Source organism: Mastigoproctus giganteus, chromosome 10 (assembly GCF_048544385.1).
Source record: "Mastigoproctus giganteus isolate SK-2022 chromosome 10, ASM4854438v1, whole genome shotgun sequence".
Lineage (NCBI taxonomy): Eukaryota > Metazoa > Arthropoda > Arachnida > Uropygi > Thelyphonidae > Mastigoproctus > Mastigoproctus giganteus.
In genome coordinates, this window is record NC_143584.1 from 125,331,503 (window position 1) to 125,351,422 (window position 19,920).

The window sequence follows — 19,920 nt, forward strand, 5'->3', positions numbered from 1 at the left end:
TACTGTTAGGACACAGTCACAAATGCTCTCTAGTAGTAAAGTTGAATCTCAGTTTATTCTGGCAAAAAATCTTAATTAGGCAAATAATATATACAGCACAGCAAATTCCTAATTTAAATGCCATCTTCAGGTCATTTAGCAATATAATGCCAAACTTCGAATTAAAGATAAATTTCTTACTAATCTTTACATTATATGGAGGATGTTCAGGTGGAAAATATGTAATTCAAAATAATCAGTATTTCAAATTATCCAAGCGCCATTGCTTTTGAACCCTTTAATCCTTTCATGAGTGAGTTGCTTAAACATATGTGGATTCCCTATGGTCAGTTTTCAATAGGGGTGGGCTCTATTGAGTTTTTCAATGAAAGTTTGAAGTTTTGTAAAAGAATAAAACTTTGTTCATAAATGCTTTTAAATATTAATTGCTTCTTATTTTGACTTTATTGCCCAGCATTAGGGTAAGACAGTCAAAAGTCAAACTGGAAATTTTTTATTAAATATCAGAAAAATTACTTGTATTTAACCATAAGTTACCTTTTTTAACCATAAATTATAGTTTAAAAAATATCCAGTGCAAGTTTAATTTGTAATATTTTCAAAATTATTTTCCTCTACATCTGTTTGAGTTCCACTTAACTCAGTTTTGTATTTTGAAGAAGAAGAAAAAAAAAAAAAAAAATTCAGACAGCAATATCCAAAAAGGTGCAGTTTCCTTCTCTGACATTCGGAGCTGTTATTGTGCTGCCATCTGTTAACAGTGTATTTGCTATTAATTGGAAACAGATAAGAGATGGCAGCACATACTGGACAAATTTAAAAACAGTTTATACATAAATGGACAAATTGCTTAATTAATTACCTTAAATAAAATATAGATCTACATACATGCTCATGGAAAGGTTTAAGAAGTTCCTGTAGGCAGTTCATTGTCATTATCTGCCATGATTTGAGTGCATTTCTTGAGCTCATTTATTGATGACCTCAATTTAAGTGTCTTTGACTTGCTGGACTTCTTCCAAAGATGTGTCCTTTTCAGTGGAATTTGGATACTTGGGATTAGAGGTCAGCTGGACCCAAGTCGGTAAAATGGGAGGATGTTCCATCTGATTGATCCATTTTTCCTTGAGAAATTATCTCGCTAAACAGAGTGTGAATCAGTATATTGTCAGTGAGGCAATTCTGATGAAAAAACAGACTGCTCAGAACCTCCTTTCTATTTTAAATTATCAAAACTTTGTTGAAAAGGACATATTTCAGTTTTTTGGGGAAGTTTGATCGTGTACATCAAAAACACTAAAATCAGCAAATGCTTCCAATTGTGGCAAAATGGAATGATTTCACATAGAGCTGTCAAAGGGACTTTGAAGAGGAGGAAAGCAAAAAATTTGTAAACTCAATTTTAACTTATGACGTCATTCATCGAACTTTTTGCCCACACCTTATACTCTTTTCTGAAGTTATATTTCAATCATTGTTTAGTTTGAGGATGCCATAATGCTATTGTTTCACAAAGAGGAGTAGTTATGGTGCTGGTAGAGTCATCACCTTCAACAGTCACATTCATGTTCATTGGTGGCACTCTGAAAGTACAACTTTTTAGGGCTCCTCCGTAGCCAGGTGGGAAGGAGCAGCAGTGCATAGCACACGCTTCTTGATTAGACCGGGGTTCGAGCTCGTCATCACCAAATATGGAGGGTGCGGAAAGGTCAGGGAATGACCATCGCATATCCTGGAGCAATATGGCCTTAGTTGCTAATTCTCCTAAAAACAAACAACAAACAAACAACTTTTTAGGGTTGTTGCTGGCCTTAACATTAGTTTATTGTTTTTAAAGCCTGTTCCTTGGATAGCTGGAGAACATGAAATCATATTATAATTCTGGTTTTTCTTTTTATATACTTATTGGTAATGATGAAATGTATCTCTACAAATTTTTGTTTCAGTACCTCATGGAATGAGAGTATTCTAATTTTTGTGATTATTTTTTTACTATGATTTCCTTAAGTTTCCCTTTTCATATTCAAAAGCCTATGTTTTTAGGATATGTGTAATATCATAAATCTAGAACAGAAACTGCTTGCATTTTTGTGTCAGATAAACAGGTGGCTTATCTTGAAGTAAGACTAGCTTTGAAAAAAAATTTATACCAATTTTTTTTTTTTTTTTTGTGTTTTATGCATATACAGTTTATATATATTTTTTAAGAAGCTGAAACTGTGATATTTATTACTTTTCTCCATAAAACATTCTTTAATAATTTCAGATAATTTGGCCATTGTTAAAATATATTTAACTTGTTAACTTTTTTTTTTTTTTAAACCTAAGATATATAATCATTTCAAGAAACTGGCTAATTCAGTTGAAACTAGCCCCCTCCCAGCTGATGATTCTGAAAAATCGTTGTGCCTCAACAGTGATGATATAGGTGTAGAAAATACGAGTTTTGCTACAGAAAATGATAGCATTGCAGTAATTTCAGAAGAGAAGAAACCTGTACGTCAAAAGGTAATATATAAATTTTTTCCCCATATGTCATAAAATTTTATGTTAGTATTAGTAATGACAAATGATGCAAGAATGATCTCCCCTCCATACTGTCTAAGAATTTGTCTGCTAATTCTTTAAAATTATCTGAGCTACTCTCTTCCATACATCAGATGGAAGTTTGTTCCAGCAATAAACTATCAACTGGCTGAAGGCATATTTCCACACATCTGTCCTGAAACCATCCTTCCTCAGGATGCACCCTAATCATTGTCTTATACAATGGTATGATCACCTCCCTATCCCTACTTGATAAATCCTTATATATCATTGACAAAATCCCATGAGCTCTTCTAGCAAACTGGCTACACTGCTCAGAGAATTTCATGTCTGATGGCACAATTAGCCTGGGTCTTTTTTATATTCCACTACCCTCAGTGTGGTACTACATGTATGTAGTACCCCACTGAGTTCTGTATGTTATTCTGCTTCCCATATGCAGAACCTTGCATTTTTCAATGTTAACATGTTCTCTTCCACTTATATTTGCATGGGTCCTTTATTTATGCCTTGGAGTGCTGGAAAAAGTAGATAGTACTTTTTTGTAAATGTATTTCATCTGTGAAGAATCAAACTCAAAATAATGCCGACATCTGTTGTTTTATAGCATTCTAACATTAATAGATGCATTTGAATATGATTCAGAATCTGCCTCACTTGAATAGAATTCTATTCCAGTATCAGATGATACATCATAAAGTGCTGATTCAGTGTCATTTTAAATAGTCTCCAGCCCTCTTTTTATCCATTTTTGCTGTGGATTTAACACCTTTTTCCTCCTTTGACAGCTTACTCTATCTGTTGTCCCTTTCAGAAAGCTCCTTTTCCCAAAATAAATTTGTCAAATTTATTTTGGGAAATCTGATTTTGATATTTTTTCATCTAATATGTTCTGCAGTTTTTAATTCTGTTACCTTTTGATATCTCCTGTACAACACCTTACAAATTTTTTCTTTTGGATTTTCTAAGAATTTAACTACCAGAATTTCCTACAATAATTTTCTGTTTTTAACAGTTTTTTATCTTCAGGGTATACCTTATCTCTTGGATTTTCTCAATTTGCCATCCAGAACTTTTTTGCAATAATTTTCAAACAATCCCTAGTTTCAATCGACTTACTTTGTCGATTAATCACTTTTTCCTCCTTGGCTCCATAAACTATGCTCCACTTTCCATTTCCCTTTTGAATGTTCCAATTGTTGAACCTTAATATTATTATTATATTATTTCTACCTGATTGGTTTATTACTTTATTGTTCCAAGTACACAGGGTGGTTGTTGTTATGTCTGGTGTTACTGTTGGTCGAGGAACGCTCTGACTGTCCTACAGGTGTTCAGGATTGTGACTTTCTGGAGTTCCTTGTAGGTGTTTGCTGGGAGACCTATACACGATCATCGGGATGGTCGTTACTTGTTGCATATGCCACATCACTTTGATCTCCTGTCTTAGGTTCGCGTACTTCCTGATTTTTTCCCCATGGGTTTTCTGCAGGTTGCCAGTGTTGGGTACCGCTATGTCAATCAGATAGGTAGCCTTTTCCATCTTCTCCACAAGGGCTATGTCCAGTCTGTTGTGCAGAATTGTCCTATCCGTTATTATGGCGCAGTCCCAGTACAACTTGTGGATTGGGGTCTCTAGTACTGCCTGGGTGGGGTTCATACTTATAGTACATTACACTTTCTTCAATCAACTGTATTTCCTTGCTAGCTTCTGATGTGTTATCTTGGTTGCATCTATGAGTGTTCTCAGTCTGGGTGATTACCTTGCATCTCGCGATGATGTGTTGGATCATTTCTGAGGCCAGGTGGCATCATCGACATGTGTCATTGGACACCCCGATGTATTTTCTATAGTTCCTGGTGTTGACCTGGTCTTGGATGGCGAGCATGAATCCTTCAGTCTCAGAGAAGAGCATCCCACTTGTGAGCCATGCATTGGAAGCAGTTTTATCTATGTGATCTTGATGGAGATCATTGTAGTGTCTGCCATGAAGTGTCGTCTCTGCCCATCTTTCTAGCTTCGTTTGTGCCTCCTGATTGGGGGAGACTCCTCGCTGAGGTTGAGTGGGGTATACTGCTTGTTTGTCTTCCTTGTGGCCTGGTGGAGTGCTGCTGCTGTGTGTTTCTGGAAGTAATCCTTCAGGTTAACTATCACTGTCTTCTGTTGCTCAGTGAGGTCTATCCAGGCCCCTTCCTCCTTTCTGGGCAATTGTCAATCTCTCCACGGCAAATTTTGGGTGGTGTTGGCAGCTCTTGGTCATCATTGTCCTTGTCTTTCTCATGATATTCTCCAGTTCGGTGTTAGTCCATTCATTGGAGCCCATGTGTTCATGGGCTCCAATCTGTCTTTGGATTGGACAAGATTGGATATCAGGTCTTGTAGCTTAGAGATGTATTCCTTGTCTTGAAGAAGGATATTGTTGAACATCCAATAAGCACCTCCACTTTTGAAGTGATAGGTTGAGAAGGAGAGTGTAATTTGATAATGGAGTGATCTGAGATATAAGATGGCAAATGTGTGCTGCTTCTGGCCAGGGGGATGATGTGTTTTGGGATCTAGTATCTGTCCAGTCAGGCTTGATAAGGTAGTCTTTCAGATGCTGTATTTGCTGATCTCCAGGTGTAGGACTTTTCTTCTGAATGCTGGTGTCTAAATATGTCGACCAGTTCATTGTTGTTTATCAAGGCTTGCAGGTTGCTGATTAACGTTATGCGATGCTCAGTGCATCGTGCTCTGTCCATTTCTGGGTCAAGAGTGCAGTTGAACTCACCAGCAAGAATGATGTGTTCCTGATCTATAGTAGAGAGATGGCTTTGTATGAAGTTGGTTATTTGAATAGCAAGTCTGTCCTACTGTGGCATGTAGATGTTAAAAAGGTGCAGGGTTTCCTTCTGGGGTGTATCCAGGTGGGCGTAAATTGCATGGCCAGCGATCTCTGCTATCACATTGAGCTTACAGGCAGACTTATGATGAAGGCAGACACTCACTCCTGCTCCATGATGTTGTGTAGGAGAATGATGGAATACATATGGCCAATCTGCCCATTTCAAGGATGGCCTTGTGTCTGTTTTAATATTTGTTTCTTATAGGTCGGCATGACATCGTTGGACCTGGTGAAGGGCCAGCTTATTGTGTGATGCAGGGGTGCATCCTCTTGCATTAAGTGATAGCATCCTAAGTGTCAGCATTAGGTAAGGGTTTTGGGGCAGTTAACATCCTGATTGGTGGTATTGCTGTTTGAGCCCGTTAATCAAGTAGTACAGGTGCTTGGATTTATTCACATCTGCCCTGTCCTTTTTTCCTTTTAGTTTGGAACACAGATCTGTAAGTTGTGAGATCAAGTCGGGTATATTAGAGGTGAACTTCAGAGCTGTCACCAGCTTCTGTGGGGAGCCGCGTACTTCCTGTAGAAAGGAGCGTAGTTTTTTCACAGTTAAAGGACATTTAGTGTAGGGAAAATCGCTTTCCTCGTCCTCTGAAGCAATTGAATTGTGAGAGTCACAGTTAGTCCCTTCTTCAGTTCCCAGAAATGCGGGTTCTTCTTCATTTGGGTCGTGAGTGGTTTGTAGCTGCTTATTTACTTCCATACTTGGTGGTATGATGGACTTATTTGAGATCTGACCGTTTGTCTTCTGTGGTGTTCTGTATTTATTTTCGTTGCTCCTGTTGTTTTTGTTAGTGGTTTGCTCTTTTCTTGCCGCCGTGTGTGTTGACTTCTTCTGTTTTGACATGGTCTTTGACATGGACTTTGGACATGGACTTTGGACTTGGGGGTTGATTCCGAGAAAAACCTCTTGTTTCGGTTGGTCGGTCTTCTATGGTCTTTGAATTTTCTTTTTCTGAAGAGTTTGGTGTGGGAAGCATCTCAGACTGTTTGACAGTTTCTTCAGCATCCCCATTGTCTCCAACAGTCAGCTCGCATTGTGCATCTGGCCTGACACTTTCATAAGAGTTAGAGATATGCGGGCAGTTTTTTCTGATGTTGGCCCTCTTCGTGGCAGAAGAAACATTGTGAGGAAATGGAGGTATAGAAGGTGTAACTGATTCTGTTTAGATTGGCATTGATAAGTTTTGGGATGTTGTTTGCTGTGTCATTGTTGGCAAAGTGCATAAATGCTTGCCTGCGGAAGCTTTTTATATGCGAAAATTCCAGTTTCGTGGTTGCTGCAGAGAGTGGGCGTATTTTCCCGGTAACGGATCCGTATTTGGATAAAATTCCTCTTAGAAATTGATGAGGAATTTCAGGTGGGACGTTTGAAATTGTAACCTTTGTTGGTGCTAAGGCAATTGGTGCCGCTTCCGGGTGATGAAGACCGATGTCTATTCCGTTTTGCAGGATAGTTTGCACCCACGAAGGGTAGCTGAAATACACCTGCACAGTTCCCACTACCTGTGAGGCATGAGTAATATTTTTCGGTGGTACTTTCTCCGCAGTCACTGTAAGGTACTGCTCTAAAGGGTTGTTTTCCTTGGTAGCAAAGATTATTATTCCATTTTCCCCGGAAGTGATAGCAGTTGCTTCATTTTTAGGAGCGTTGTTCGACTGCGCGTGTATTATTGTTGGTTGTGAGAGAGGGGTTTTCGCTGGCAGCAAGTATATTCCATTAGATATGGCATTAGCATAAGTATTAACAGTTACTGACCTTTTGGACCTCGGGGTATTCACCTGTTGTCGCAGGGTGTGGCTTCCAGTTTCTTGGTCACTGCTGGCAGTAGCTGTAGGTTCCGTTGCTGTGGTTGTTTGACCTTCACTGGCCATAGCTGGAGGCAATTTATGGGGTGGATGGAGGGTGGAATAAGCTGTTACTGGATATCCAGCCTTCCATGGCTAAAGTTGAAAAAATTAAATTCTAACCTAACTCAAACTCCACTAAATCTATAGACACAAAATTATTACTACTCGAAAGCTCTTCCGAAGAGGAATCAAACAATATAAGTCTTGACTGGGGTTCTCACAGACAAACGTGAAAAAAGGGCAAAAAGGCAGGAGCTCAAAAGCACGAGTCCGACGCGAATTGTCAGATAGACAGATAGACAGATTTTTTCCCCCCCTGGTTAAATAGAATTGAATAAAAAGTCATGCATCAGTGTTGTTTACAAACAAGATTTGCTTAAAGTGTTCCAAACATGCCAGCCTAATTTCATGTAAAATAGGACAGAAACTGAGTGTTCTATATTTTTGAGTGAGTCTCTAATCTTGCTCACAAATAACAGCAGACAATCCCCAAGATCTAGTAAACTTTTTCATGACATAAATTGATTACAACATGCTCTAAATCTAAAACCACTATATTGTTTATTTTTGTTGATTTCAAAGTGGTTGAAGTACAGTTTTGTTTGGTCACCTTGCCATTCTGCCCTTTGGAGTCACTGGAGATGCAATACAGTTAACAAGAGATCACTGATGTCTTTGTTTGCATAATCATTGTCAGTTACACTTACTTCTGGAAACTAATATTGTTCTATGAGAATATGCATTCTGAATTCCTAACAGACTTTTGGAATGCAGCCCACTCATAAGTTGGAGACTTTCTATAAATCGACATACTGATATAGGCTTTTTCTGAATAACTTGCTCCTCACTTCTGATGTGATGCATGAACTCTATTAGTCTGTTGGGTGAGCTGTGGTTTACCCATAGCTCACATGAGATGCAGGTTGATCCTGGGTAACAGTTTCTGAAGGAAAATGTGCATCTTATGCAGCAAAAATATGGTTTATGTTCAACTGAGGATTATAAAAAGTGTGTTATTTTATTGTCATGTGTTTTGCAGTAATCATGGATCCTCAGATATTACTCTGGAAAAATTAAGAAAAATATGAACACAAAATACTAATAAAAATAAAATGTGTGACATGAATGAAGGAAAATATTTCCACTGTTGATTTCAAAAAGGTGAAAGTAAGTTTATCCATTGCCATTGAAAAAGTTGCATGAAAAATATATTACAATTGCTGGAATAAATAAAATCACTAACCTGACTTTTCCAGAAGAAAATAAATGTGGTATTTATTTTGATTTTTACGAAAGTTATAACTGCAATTACATGTAAATCCAACATGGCAGTTTGTGATATATCAGATATGGCCATATGACATATATTGGATAGTGTTACAAAATTCCTTACTTGATTTTATTGCATATTGGTAATAGCAGAGTATTTCTTCTATTTTGGTGACATTTTCATAGTTTGGAAGCCACTGTGTGTGTGTGCTTATTGAGGTGTTTGCTTATCTTTTTATGTAATTCCATATTATATTATACAACTTGGAATGGTGACTAATAAAGCAGAGATTGGTAAATAGGTAAGTTTCCTACCTAGTTGGGTAGGAAACAGTCAAAAAATTGGTACTAAAGGGGTTAATGTTCAATGGAATTGAATGACACTTCATTCAATTCCACTCATCACTTTCTGAGCGTTAAAAATTACAGTATAACCTCCAGTTGTTACTGTCCCTGACTAGCGTTCTGTAATAATAATGCTACAAAATCCTCCATTTGACAAGAACTCTAGATGCCTTATAACTTAATATAATTTATTTTAATTTTACATAACTTCTTATGTTGTTGTTGTTATTTGGTTTTTAGGAGCATTAGCAACTAAGGCCATATTGCTCCGGGATATGCGGTGGTCATTCCCTGACCTCTCCGCATCCTCCATATTTGGTGGTGGCAGGCTCGAACCCCGGTCTAATCAAGAAGCGTGTGCTACGGAAGCGCCTATAACTTCTTATAAAAATTGACCATTTCAAAAGAAAATTTATTATAAAATAAAATTCGTGAAGTTACTATGGTTAAAACTCATAAAATCAATTAAAATATACTGCATAAAATCAATAAAAATATATACCACAATAAAATTAAAACACAGATACATGATAGCCCTTTGCTACTGTGTGGAGCCATTATATTATCAAATGAATTAAAATTTGGCTATCAATGGCTTTATATAGTGAGTGTGAAGATGGCATACCTCAATACATGTTACACACTTTCATTTCTTCCTAACACTAGTTAGGAAGAAATGAAAGTGTGAGTAAATTGTAAATTCCAAAATGTTATAGACGAATGGGGGAAGCAATGAAAGGAAAAGGGTTTGTGGAGAAAAGGAATAGAGGGAGAGGCATTGCAGAGGCACATCTGCTAATCTCACATGTAGCCCCCATTAGAACCCCTGCAAAGATTGTAATGGGAGCTACATCACCAAAATGTAGAAGATCAACATATAAAAACCATCATGCTCTTAGAGAAGCTGATTTCGCCCATTCGTTAGTAACTGTGCATTACTGAAAGGTCATAACCTCATGTCAAATTTTGTTGCATCAAATCAGTGGACACTCCTACAATTCATCCTCTTCTGTTCCTCTCCTCTTTCCTCCTCCATAACACATGTTTGCACACATGTTCAGCTATGTTCTTCAAATTTAACCCAGTTGATAAAGGCTACATAGAGCAGCTGTGTATTTGTATGTAATTTTATTGCAGTATTTATTTTTAATGATTTTATGCATTATGTTTAAATTAATTTAATGAGTTTTAATCATAGTTATTTTGTAAATTTTTATTTTATAATAAACTTTATTTGAATTGGCTAGTGTTTGCAAGGAGTCATATGTATCCGACACCTGACCTTAGAGGGTTCTTCGATCGGTTTTAATTTTTCTCTGTATTTATTTACGATTAAACAATTACAATTTACTTCCAATTAATGTCGTGAAATGTTCTGAAGAACACCACAAGTACCATGAAATACATCAATCAGCTTTCAGCCCAGTTTCTGTCAGGCCTTAATTGACTGAGAGGTGCTGAGTCTGTGGAAAGACCCCTATCAGTATCTGGAATACAAAATGCATATATCCAAAAAGATAGCCTGATGATGTTATCAAAGGAATGGAGGATCTAAACATTGATGTCCTGGGGATTGGTGAAGTTAGATAGACCAACTCTGGAAAAATAATGATGGACAAATGTACTTTATAGTACTTGGGCAGAGAATAATGGGTATCATCATGAATAATAAATATGTCAGTATGTAGAAACCCATTCTGAAAGAATTCTAATCTTGAAACTGAACACAAAGCCATTAAAAATAAACATTGTGCAGGTTTATACTCCTACTTGTATTTTAATAGTGTCTAAGGCAGAGAAAGCCTATCTGAAAGCCAATTGTAATGATATGGAATGATTAATGTTTTTCCATAGCCATTTCTGCATCATCCGATTTTCTTAAACAAGAAGCCAAATTTTATAGATCTCTGTTCAACAAATGATGATAAAAAATAACTTAGCATCAAAAAAATTAAGTCTCTGAACAGAACACTATCCACTTCTAAAAAATTTTAGATTATAGAATAAAATAGTTTTTCTTATTCAATGTTTATATATTTTTACCAATTTTTTAAGAAAAAAAATGAATGTTTGTATTAGGTGAACTCAATGGGGGAGAAGAATTACAGTGAATAGTGTTGCTAAACTCAGTACTTTGTTTCAAGTGCATTACAGAGAGAAATCAGGCTAATTTTATACACTGATAATATGGAATTTTACATGTAATTAATTCCTGTGTGACTGCAATGATTGACCACATAAATAATTAAATGTACCTTACCAAGATACAATCAAAAATAAATAATAAATAAAATCACCAGTTTTCATGAATTGGTTCCATGAAATGGTTTGATTTTTATGTTCTAGAAATGTGCATTACCCCCTCTTTATATATTAGAGATGAGCACTCCTACATCACCTACAGTAAAGCTCCAAAATTTTATACTTTCTGACAAATTCCAGGAAACTATTGCAATTAAAATTCCAATTAATAATCTTCAACTGAATCTAAGTTAAAATCATTCTACACTTCAGTTTTATCATTATTTGTGATCCACCCTGTATAAAAAAGAAATGCACAACAAGTTTTAACCACACACACACGTTCACATACATATATATTTATTGTAGAATGAAATAGAAATTAGCTAATAAATATAATTACTTTGGGCATTGCTGGATTGTATTTCATTATTTTTCCCAATATGACTTATACGGGAAAATCTTAATACTGTTCAGTAAAGGCTAATATTAATAGTTGAAAAGAGTTATTCTTTTTTACCATCACATTTAAAACAAAAGAAGTATCATTGGATCTTTTTTTGCAGAAACGTGGAAAAAAGAATAAGAAAAAGAAGACCTGCACAGATATATTGTCTCCAGTTTCACCAGAGATTGACTCAGAACCACCAGCTAAAAGACCCAGTTTTGAAAAACCGGCAGAAAATAGCATTCCTGTAAGACCTTTCGAACCTTTTGATTACAGTCAAAGTGACTTCAGCAATTTTAAAGGTAGGTGTATACCTGTGGTTAACCTTGTTTAATTTCTCGCATTTTCAAATACTTGATGTATTTTCTAAGATCTTCACATTCTTGATATATTTTACAGTTAAACCTTAAAGCATAGCAGAGTAGCAGTCTTCAAAAAATAAACAGGAATATGTGTAAAATATGCCATATTTTTGCTTGTTATAAATATGTGATGCATATGTTAGATAAAAGATAAACCATCTGATTTATTATTTACACATACCTTTCAAAAGGACCTTTATGCTGGTTGACTGCCATTGACATGTATACCATGTTCTAAATGGGAAAGTCATCTAGAACTGTACAATTTATGTAAAACTATACTGTATAAATTACATAATCAATAACATGTATAGATTTTTTAATGAAAACATTCTATACAATCAGTACCAAGTTTTGTTAAAAATGTTTCAGAATCCTGTTTATAATTTGTATGACATTCTTGTACCTAAAAGTTTAAGCAGCAACAAATCTAATTGTACTGATAACCTCTTAATGACTTAAAATAATCTGCCTTCGCTTGCCTTGGAGATTAGGCAAGCGGAGGCAGATTACGAGAAACCTTTGGCAGAGCATGCTAAGAAAGCAGCAAGGACTTCTTTACTTATATAAACTCTAAAAGGAAGGGGATGAATCAGATTGGTTTACTTGATATCGATGGTTTGACTGTTGATGATCCTGCTCAGATAGCTAACAAACTGAATGAGCATTTTGAATCTACATTCGCATATTATTATTATTATCATCATTAGCCATGTGGTGCAAGGAAGCCCGAGACTTTTGTTGCACCAGTAAAAAAAAAACATTCCTGAGTTACCATGAGAGAGAGAGAGAGAGAGAGAGAGAGAGAGAGAGAGAGAGAGAGAGAGAGAGAGAGAGAGAGAGAATTAGTCCTGAGCTGGATGATATCCAGCTGAGGACCCTGGGTGTGCCAAGTCCATACTCACCTGATGTGAGCCTGGGGTTAATGAGGAGTTAAGGGAGGAAAATGCCAGAAGTTTATCAAATTGTAACAAAGGCTGCTTAATAATTTTGCAATAATGGAGAGCAAAGTAGAGGAGAAATTGTTGCAGTTAAACATAAGAAAGACTCTTGGGGTGGACTCTTGGTATCTATCCAGTTATATTAAAGGAGGCAGCAAAGGAACTAAGCAAACCCTTATCCCTAATTATGAGAGCATCCTTGGACTAAGAGGAAGTTCCCAATGACTGGAGATGTGCAAATGTATCCCCAATTCACAAAGGGGGATCGAAGGGTGACACGAGTAATTACAGACCAGTTAGTCTAACTTCTGTTCCAGGTAAAATAATAGAATCACTGGTTAAAGATGCATTGCAGGATCATCTAAACAAGGCTGCAGCAATAGTTCAGACACAGCATGGGTTTGTTAAGGGAAAGTCTTGTCTGACAAATTTGATTGAATACTATCATCTAGTTTCAAAGAAACTGGATGCAAATAAATAATTTTGATATCATATACTTGGATTTCAGGAAAGCTTTTGACACTGTTGTGCATGGAAGACTACTGTACAAATTGGAGCAGAATAGTATTAAGGGTAAGTTGCTACAATAGATAAAAGGGTGGTTGAGTGGAAGAAGACAGTGTGGTAATAAAGATGCTGCTTTTCGTACGCTGATGTTATTAGTGGAGTCCCACAGGGTTCGGTGTTGGGCCCACTGTTGTTTTGTAGATGATACAAAGGTTGGCAGGATTGTTAATGACAGTGTGCTACTGCAACAGGATCGAGACAATTTGGGCATATGGGCTGAGAAGTGGCAACTGAAGTTTAACATTGACAAATACAAAGTACTGCATATGGATAGAAGTAACCCCAGAGAAACGTACCAATTGTGTGGTACTACACTTAGGGTGGTAGAAAATGAAAAAGACCTGGGAGTAATTGTGCAGTCAGATATGAAGTTTTCTGAGCAATGCAGACAGGTTGCCAGAGCAAGTCATGAGATTTTGTCAATGATTTCCAAGAATTTTACTAGCGGGGAAAAGGAGGTGATCATCCCTTTGTACAAGGCAATGGTCAGGCCATGCCTTGGGTTCTGCATACAGGTCTAGAGGCCTCATTTTAGAAAGGATGTAGATTTGCTTGAGCATGTGCAGAGAAGGGCAACGAGAGTGGTGAAGGGAGTGAAGGGATCTTCTTACCAAGAAAGTCTTAAGTTCTGCAAATTGCAGTGGCTGGAGACTAGGCACTTGCCAGGTGATCTGATTGAGGTGTATAAAACGCCTTGAATGGGATTTGTGGAAATTTGCCTTTAGCCAGTGAGTGGTTAATTGCTGGAACAAACTTCCATCTGTCATTGTGGTAGTTGATAGCTTAAATAAATTCAAGGTGGAACTGGACAAACTTTTAGAGGGAATGGTTGTGTGAATTTTTTTTTTTTTTGGCTGATGCTACATAAGATCATATGCTTGCTTTCTTGAATCACACATGCCTCTATTACTATTGCTAATACAAATTTGTAAATTTTAGAAATTCTTTATCATCATACCCACTTGCTTCACATGCTGTTAATCCCGTTCCATGTGTAATCTCCATTTCAGTTGTAAATTTATTGTGAAGTTATTCAAATATATGAAAAACAACTGGGTGATCATATAAAATTCCTTTGGATATGCTCTGTTTGGCTCCTCAAGATGCAGCTAATTAACTTTTCATCACTTCTGATATGTCAGCATTAAACTTAAACAGTTCTGTAGGGTGGAAGACAATAGGAAAAACAGAAAAAGAACAGTTCCAAGCAGATCTAACAAACTGACTAAATGTCAGCAGTATTGGAGTAGATTGTAGTGTGGTAAGCAGGTTGTGGAAACAGAAAATGTCACAAAGACCTGTCTAGATACATTCTGAGATTTCTTAATCATGAAACAATTAATATATTGCCATAACAGCAAGCTACATATACAGTGGCAGACAAAACAACTGCATCGCCTTTTAAAAAAAAAGTAACATTTGTAAGGAAACATATAAGATATTGTTTGATTGCAGTCATTTTGTATGTCGCAAAGCAAAGGTATTGCATCAGCTGTTTCTATAAATACGGCGTTGGAAGGGTACACACACTGCTTAGTATCTTGTTTTGCGGAGGTGTAAGCATGGCTCTATATGTTCAGTTGCCACCAAGAAAAAAATGTAGCTGTTGCTCTGTACCAGGAAGGGCTTTTTACACGTTCTGTCACTGATAAATTTACTTAAACTTTATCCTAACATCTCTAACATCTTGTTAAACTTATATAATAAATACTTACTTACTTCAAGGTACCTTTCCTGGGATCTGGAAAGTTGGTTTAAGCTGTTAGTTAAGCCGGGTAAAAAATCGAATGACCCTTGAGGGTATAGACCAATTTCATTATTGGCCAATCTTGGCAAAATGTTTGAAAGATTATTTTTAAGACTGAACCAAGTCATGGATAAAAATGGTTTGACCCTGCCTTATCAGTATGGTTTCAAGATAATGCATTCTACTGAGGATGCCATTAATCTCATGAATTTCACCAAACAGGCAGAGGATAAGTATGTGTTAGCCATCTTTATAGATTTTACTGTAGCTTTTGACATGGTGTGGCATGAGAGAGTATTCTGTCTGCATTAAGGGGTATGCAATGTCCAGACTTATTGTATAGAACAATACAGAGTTATTTGTGTGGTGGGAAAATTATACTTAAAGCTAAGCATCTACAGTTTAATAGGAATCTTTCGAGAGGGTGTTCTCAAGGGTCTGTATTGGGCCCCCTTTTTTTGGAACTTAGTACTAAATTTATGGCTAGAACAATCAGCTGAAAATCTGCATGCGATTGCTTATGCTGATGATTTGGTTTTATGTGTTACTGGTAAATCCAGGTCTGTGAAATAAGAGTAGAAAGTAATAGAAAGCCTAGCATTATGGGCTGATCTGCATAAGCTATTGATATCTACAACTAAAACTGTTATGATGCTGCTGCTTAAGCGGAAACTAAATTATGTGCGACCACCACCAAAAGCTTTAATTAAGAGGAGGCAGATTCCCCTAGTATCTGAGATGAAATATCTAGGTGTAAGAATTGATGATAGATTATCATTTTATCCACATTTAAATTACCTACATGAAAAAGTTAAAAAATTTAGTCCAGCAATAATTCGATTAATTAGGTCAGATTGGGGGTTGAAAAGGATGGTTTCAATGCAGTCTTTTTACTCATAGTTGCGTACAGAGCATTAGCATGGTACTTCAGAGTTACTAATGTTAAATTAAACACAAATTGTTATCGATTCAGCCCTCAGTGCTTCGTTATTTCTAGTTTGTGCAGAACAGTCTCAACAAATGCTATGCAGGTTTTGGCCGGACATTTACCTCTGGACTTGTATATTGTGTATCATGCCTTTTGTTATAACATAAAAAAAGTCATAGTTGTTTCTTTCATGAATATTACATCTGATATTACTGTAGAGATATCTAAAGCTAAGAAAAATGTTCTAACACAGTTGATTAGTATGTGGCAACGGAGACGGGATCTTAGTGTAACTGCGGAGGTGATTAGACTGTTAGAACAAACTTCCATCTGTCGTGGAAGTTGATAGATTAAATAAATTTAAGGAGGAACTGGACAAACATTTACAGGGGATTGTTGGGTAATTTTTTTTTTTTTTTTTTGGCTGATGCTGCATAAGCTCATACGCTTGCTTTCTTTCATCACATGCCACTATTACTACTACTACTACTTATGATAATAACAACAAATGGTTTTTCCTTCTATGGTAACGTTTATTTTAACTGGCCATGGGTTATTGAATTTTAAACTATATAAATAACCCATAAATAAAGGTCTGGTCAGCTCTCCTTTATGTACTTGTGGTCAACCTGAGACTTGGAGTCTTTTATTATATGATTGTAGTTTTTATGTTCAACGTAGAAAAAGGCTAAAAGTGCAGATTGGTAATTTAGTTAGAGGATGTGAAAGTAATCTGGGTCCTTGAGGTTGTCACAGACATTCTCTCAGATATGCCAGACAAGCTGTTCTTGCTACCTGGGAGTCTAAAACGCTGATGGAACTGATATTCGGGTGACACTTAAGTCAAGTGGACCCAATTTCGGTTAAGTCCGGACGGTCTATAACAGTCAAATCCTCTGCTTGCACCTTCACGATGGTGGAACTGTTAGTAATCCTGGGTATAACCTCCGTGTACAAGTACTTGGTGGGTGACCACCCAGGTGTGAACCAACGTAAGCAGGGGTCGAGGTGTGGCGCCCACACCACATGGAGGAACGCCGCCCCTCTATGTTACCAGGCAGTACTAGGTGGTAGATGACTCTCATCAACCGGTGAAATACCACCACTTTGCTTATTGGAGGCTTGAAGTGGTGGAACCCATGTTTAGTCTCTAGAGCTAAGTTCCGGCCAACCCTTCCCTATCTCTTCCATCATGCAGTATGATTGATGATTTTTTAGGTTATGATGAATGTCGTGGCGAGATCCAATATTCCTTACATTTCGAGGGTACAGCTCTAAAACGGTGTTCGCAGGCCGGCCGCTAGATAGTACACCGGACCAAACCTATTGGTAACTCTCTAGGAGACTTCCGGATCAGCTAGTATATAATCTTGATACCTCTACTCTGCCAGATAGTGACTGGAGGGAGTCCGAGTAGTGTGTATGCGGGGAGCATTGTCGAGGCCACGTTATGTCAAGGATCTGGGTATATTCTTACCACATGTACGCCATATCCAAAAATTTCATTACTTCATACAGCATGTCCCACCCACTTTTTCTTACCATTGAATACACCATGAATTGTCAAAATAATAGAGCAAGCTTATCTGCGAAAAGATCTAAACCTCCCAAGGACTTCCTAATTCATTTCACAAATATACGTGGTCTCAGTTCCAATCTCAACGATGTCCATTTCCACTTGCAGTCTTCCAAACCCCATGTACTTTTTCTGACTGAATCTCAGTTATCAGTTGATTCAACTACTTCTCATCTCAGATGTCCAAATTATTTGCTGTATGATTCCTTTCGCCTCAAAGGTGGTACTTGTGCATATGTCCGTTCTGATATTCCCTGTCAGAGACTTGGCAATTTGGAATCTCCTCTCTTTTATCTTCTCTGGCTTAAAATCTCTCTACCTCATTGTGTCAAATTCATCTGTTGTCTCTACTGTTCTCCCAACTCCACTAATCACTTGGAGCTCTTTGACTTCCTCTCTTTGCAACTTGACTTTCTCCAGTCCAACTTTCCTAACAGCGAGGTAATTTTCCTTGGTGATTTTAACGTTCACAACTCCAGCTGGCTTCCATTTTCTAGTCACACCAACCCAGCAGATCGAGATGCTGAGGCTTTTGCAATTACTAATGACCTAGCACAGATTGTTCATTTACCTACAAGAATACCGGACAATCCTAATCATACAACCAATACGCTTGATCTTTTTCTCACAAACAACCCTTCTAAGTACAAGGTCGAAGTGAGAGGTCCTTTAGGCACTTCAGATCACAACTTGGTGATTCTCTTCTCCAATGGAACCTTTATCTCATGGCTATTCCCAACCTCGTATTGTTTGGCATTACAAGAATGCAAAATGGGATGACCTGCGAGACTTCTTTTCGTCTTTTCCTTGGTCGGATTACTGTTTCAGAACTTCTGATGTCAACGTTTGCTCAGATCGTGTCAGTGAAATTATTCTTGCAGGAATGGAATCCTTTATCCCACACTCCATTTTATAATCTCGTCCTTTATCTAAACATTGGTTTTCCAATAAATGTGCTAAGGCTGTTCACAAGAGAAGAATGTTGCATATCGTAATTGGCTTGTTTCTAATTCTTCAGTTTCATTTTCTGCCTACACCAAAGCTCGCAACAATTGTAAAGCAGTTAATAATCAGTCCAAACTTGAGTTTGAACAGGCTAAGAGTAGAAAACTTGCTTCTTGCCCTGATGGTAGCCGAGCATTCTGGTCTCTTGCCAAAGCTATTGGCTGCAACTTTTGCCCATCTCTGCTCCCACCTCTGCCCAAACCAGATGGTTCTGTTGTAACTTCAGCCAAGGATAAAGCTGACCTGCTAGCATCCCAGTTTTCTTCCAGCTCATGTATTAATGAACTTGGTAAAACACCTCCCACCATTCCTAACACGCTCCATTCAATGCCTCCTGTGGTCTTCCGTCAAAAGGATATCAGAAGGATTTTGATGAATCTTGATGCTAAGAAAGCTCCAGGTCCTGATGGTATTTCTCCACTTGTTCTCAAAACCTGTGCTCCTGAACTTACTCCTATTCTTTGCCGCCTTTTTTCGCTTTCTTATTCCAAAGGTGTTTTTCCTTCTGCTTGGAAATTTGCTCATATCCAGCCAGTTCCTAAAAAGGGTGACAAATCCCTCCCATCCAACTATCGTCCCATTGCAATTACTTCTACTCTTTCTAAAGTAATGGAGAAATCAATTAACCGCCAACTCTTAAACTACCTAGAAACCTTCCGTCTGATCAACGATCGCCAGTATGGATTCCGTCAGTGTCGATCCACTGGTGATATTCTGGCTTATGTTACTCATTTATGGACTAATTCAATGGAAAGGTTCGGTGAAACACAAGTAGTTGCTCTTGACATCTCAAAGGCTTTTGATCGTGTTTGGCATAAAGGTCTTCTAAACAAGCTTCCATCTTATGGTTTGCCAACTGTTTTTAGTAATTGGTTATCCAGTTTTCTCTGTGATCGCTCACTGAGGGTGATGGTAGATGGCTCTCTGTCTTCTAACTTCTCCACTAATGCTGGTGTCCCCCAAGGTTCAGTTCTTTCCCCCACTCTTTTCCTCTTGTATATCAATGACCTTCTTCCATTGACTGGAAATCCTATCCATAGTTTTGCCGATGATAGCACATTGCATTCAACTTTCCATTTTGAGAAACCTTGTCCTGCTCAATCAGCTTCAAGTTCTCGAAAATCTGCTGCCAGTTCCTTAAATGCCGATCTTCAGGTAATTCTCCAGTGGGGCAAAGACAACTTAGTTGATTTCAACCCTTCTAAAAC

General features: G+C 37.4%; 1 protein-coding gene across 1 annotated transcript in view; it reads left to right on the forward strand.

The window, feature by feature from the left end:
- Rrp6 (exosome component Rrp6) overlaps nucleotides 1-19,920 on the forward strand; it is a 260,374-nt gene that overhangs the window by 206,205 nt on the left and 34,249 nt on the right. The window contains exons 18-19 of the mRNA XM_090383738.1: nucleotides 2,329-2,508; nucleotides 11,705-11,888. Of these exons, the coding sequence (XP_090239864.1) occupies nucleotides 2,329-2,508; nucleotides 11,705-11,888 (364 nt within the window). The remainder of the gene's footprint in view (nucleotides 1-2,328; nucleotides 2,509-11,704; nucleotides 11,889-19,920) is intronic.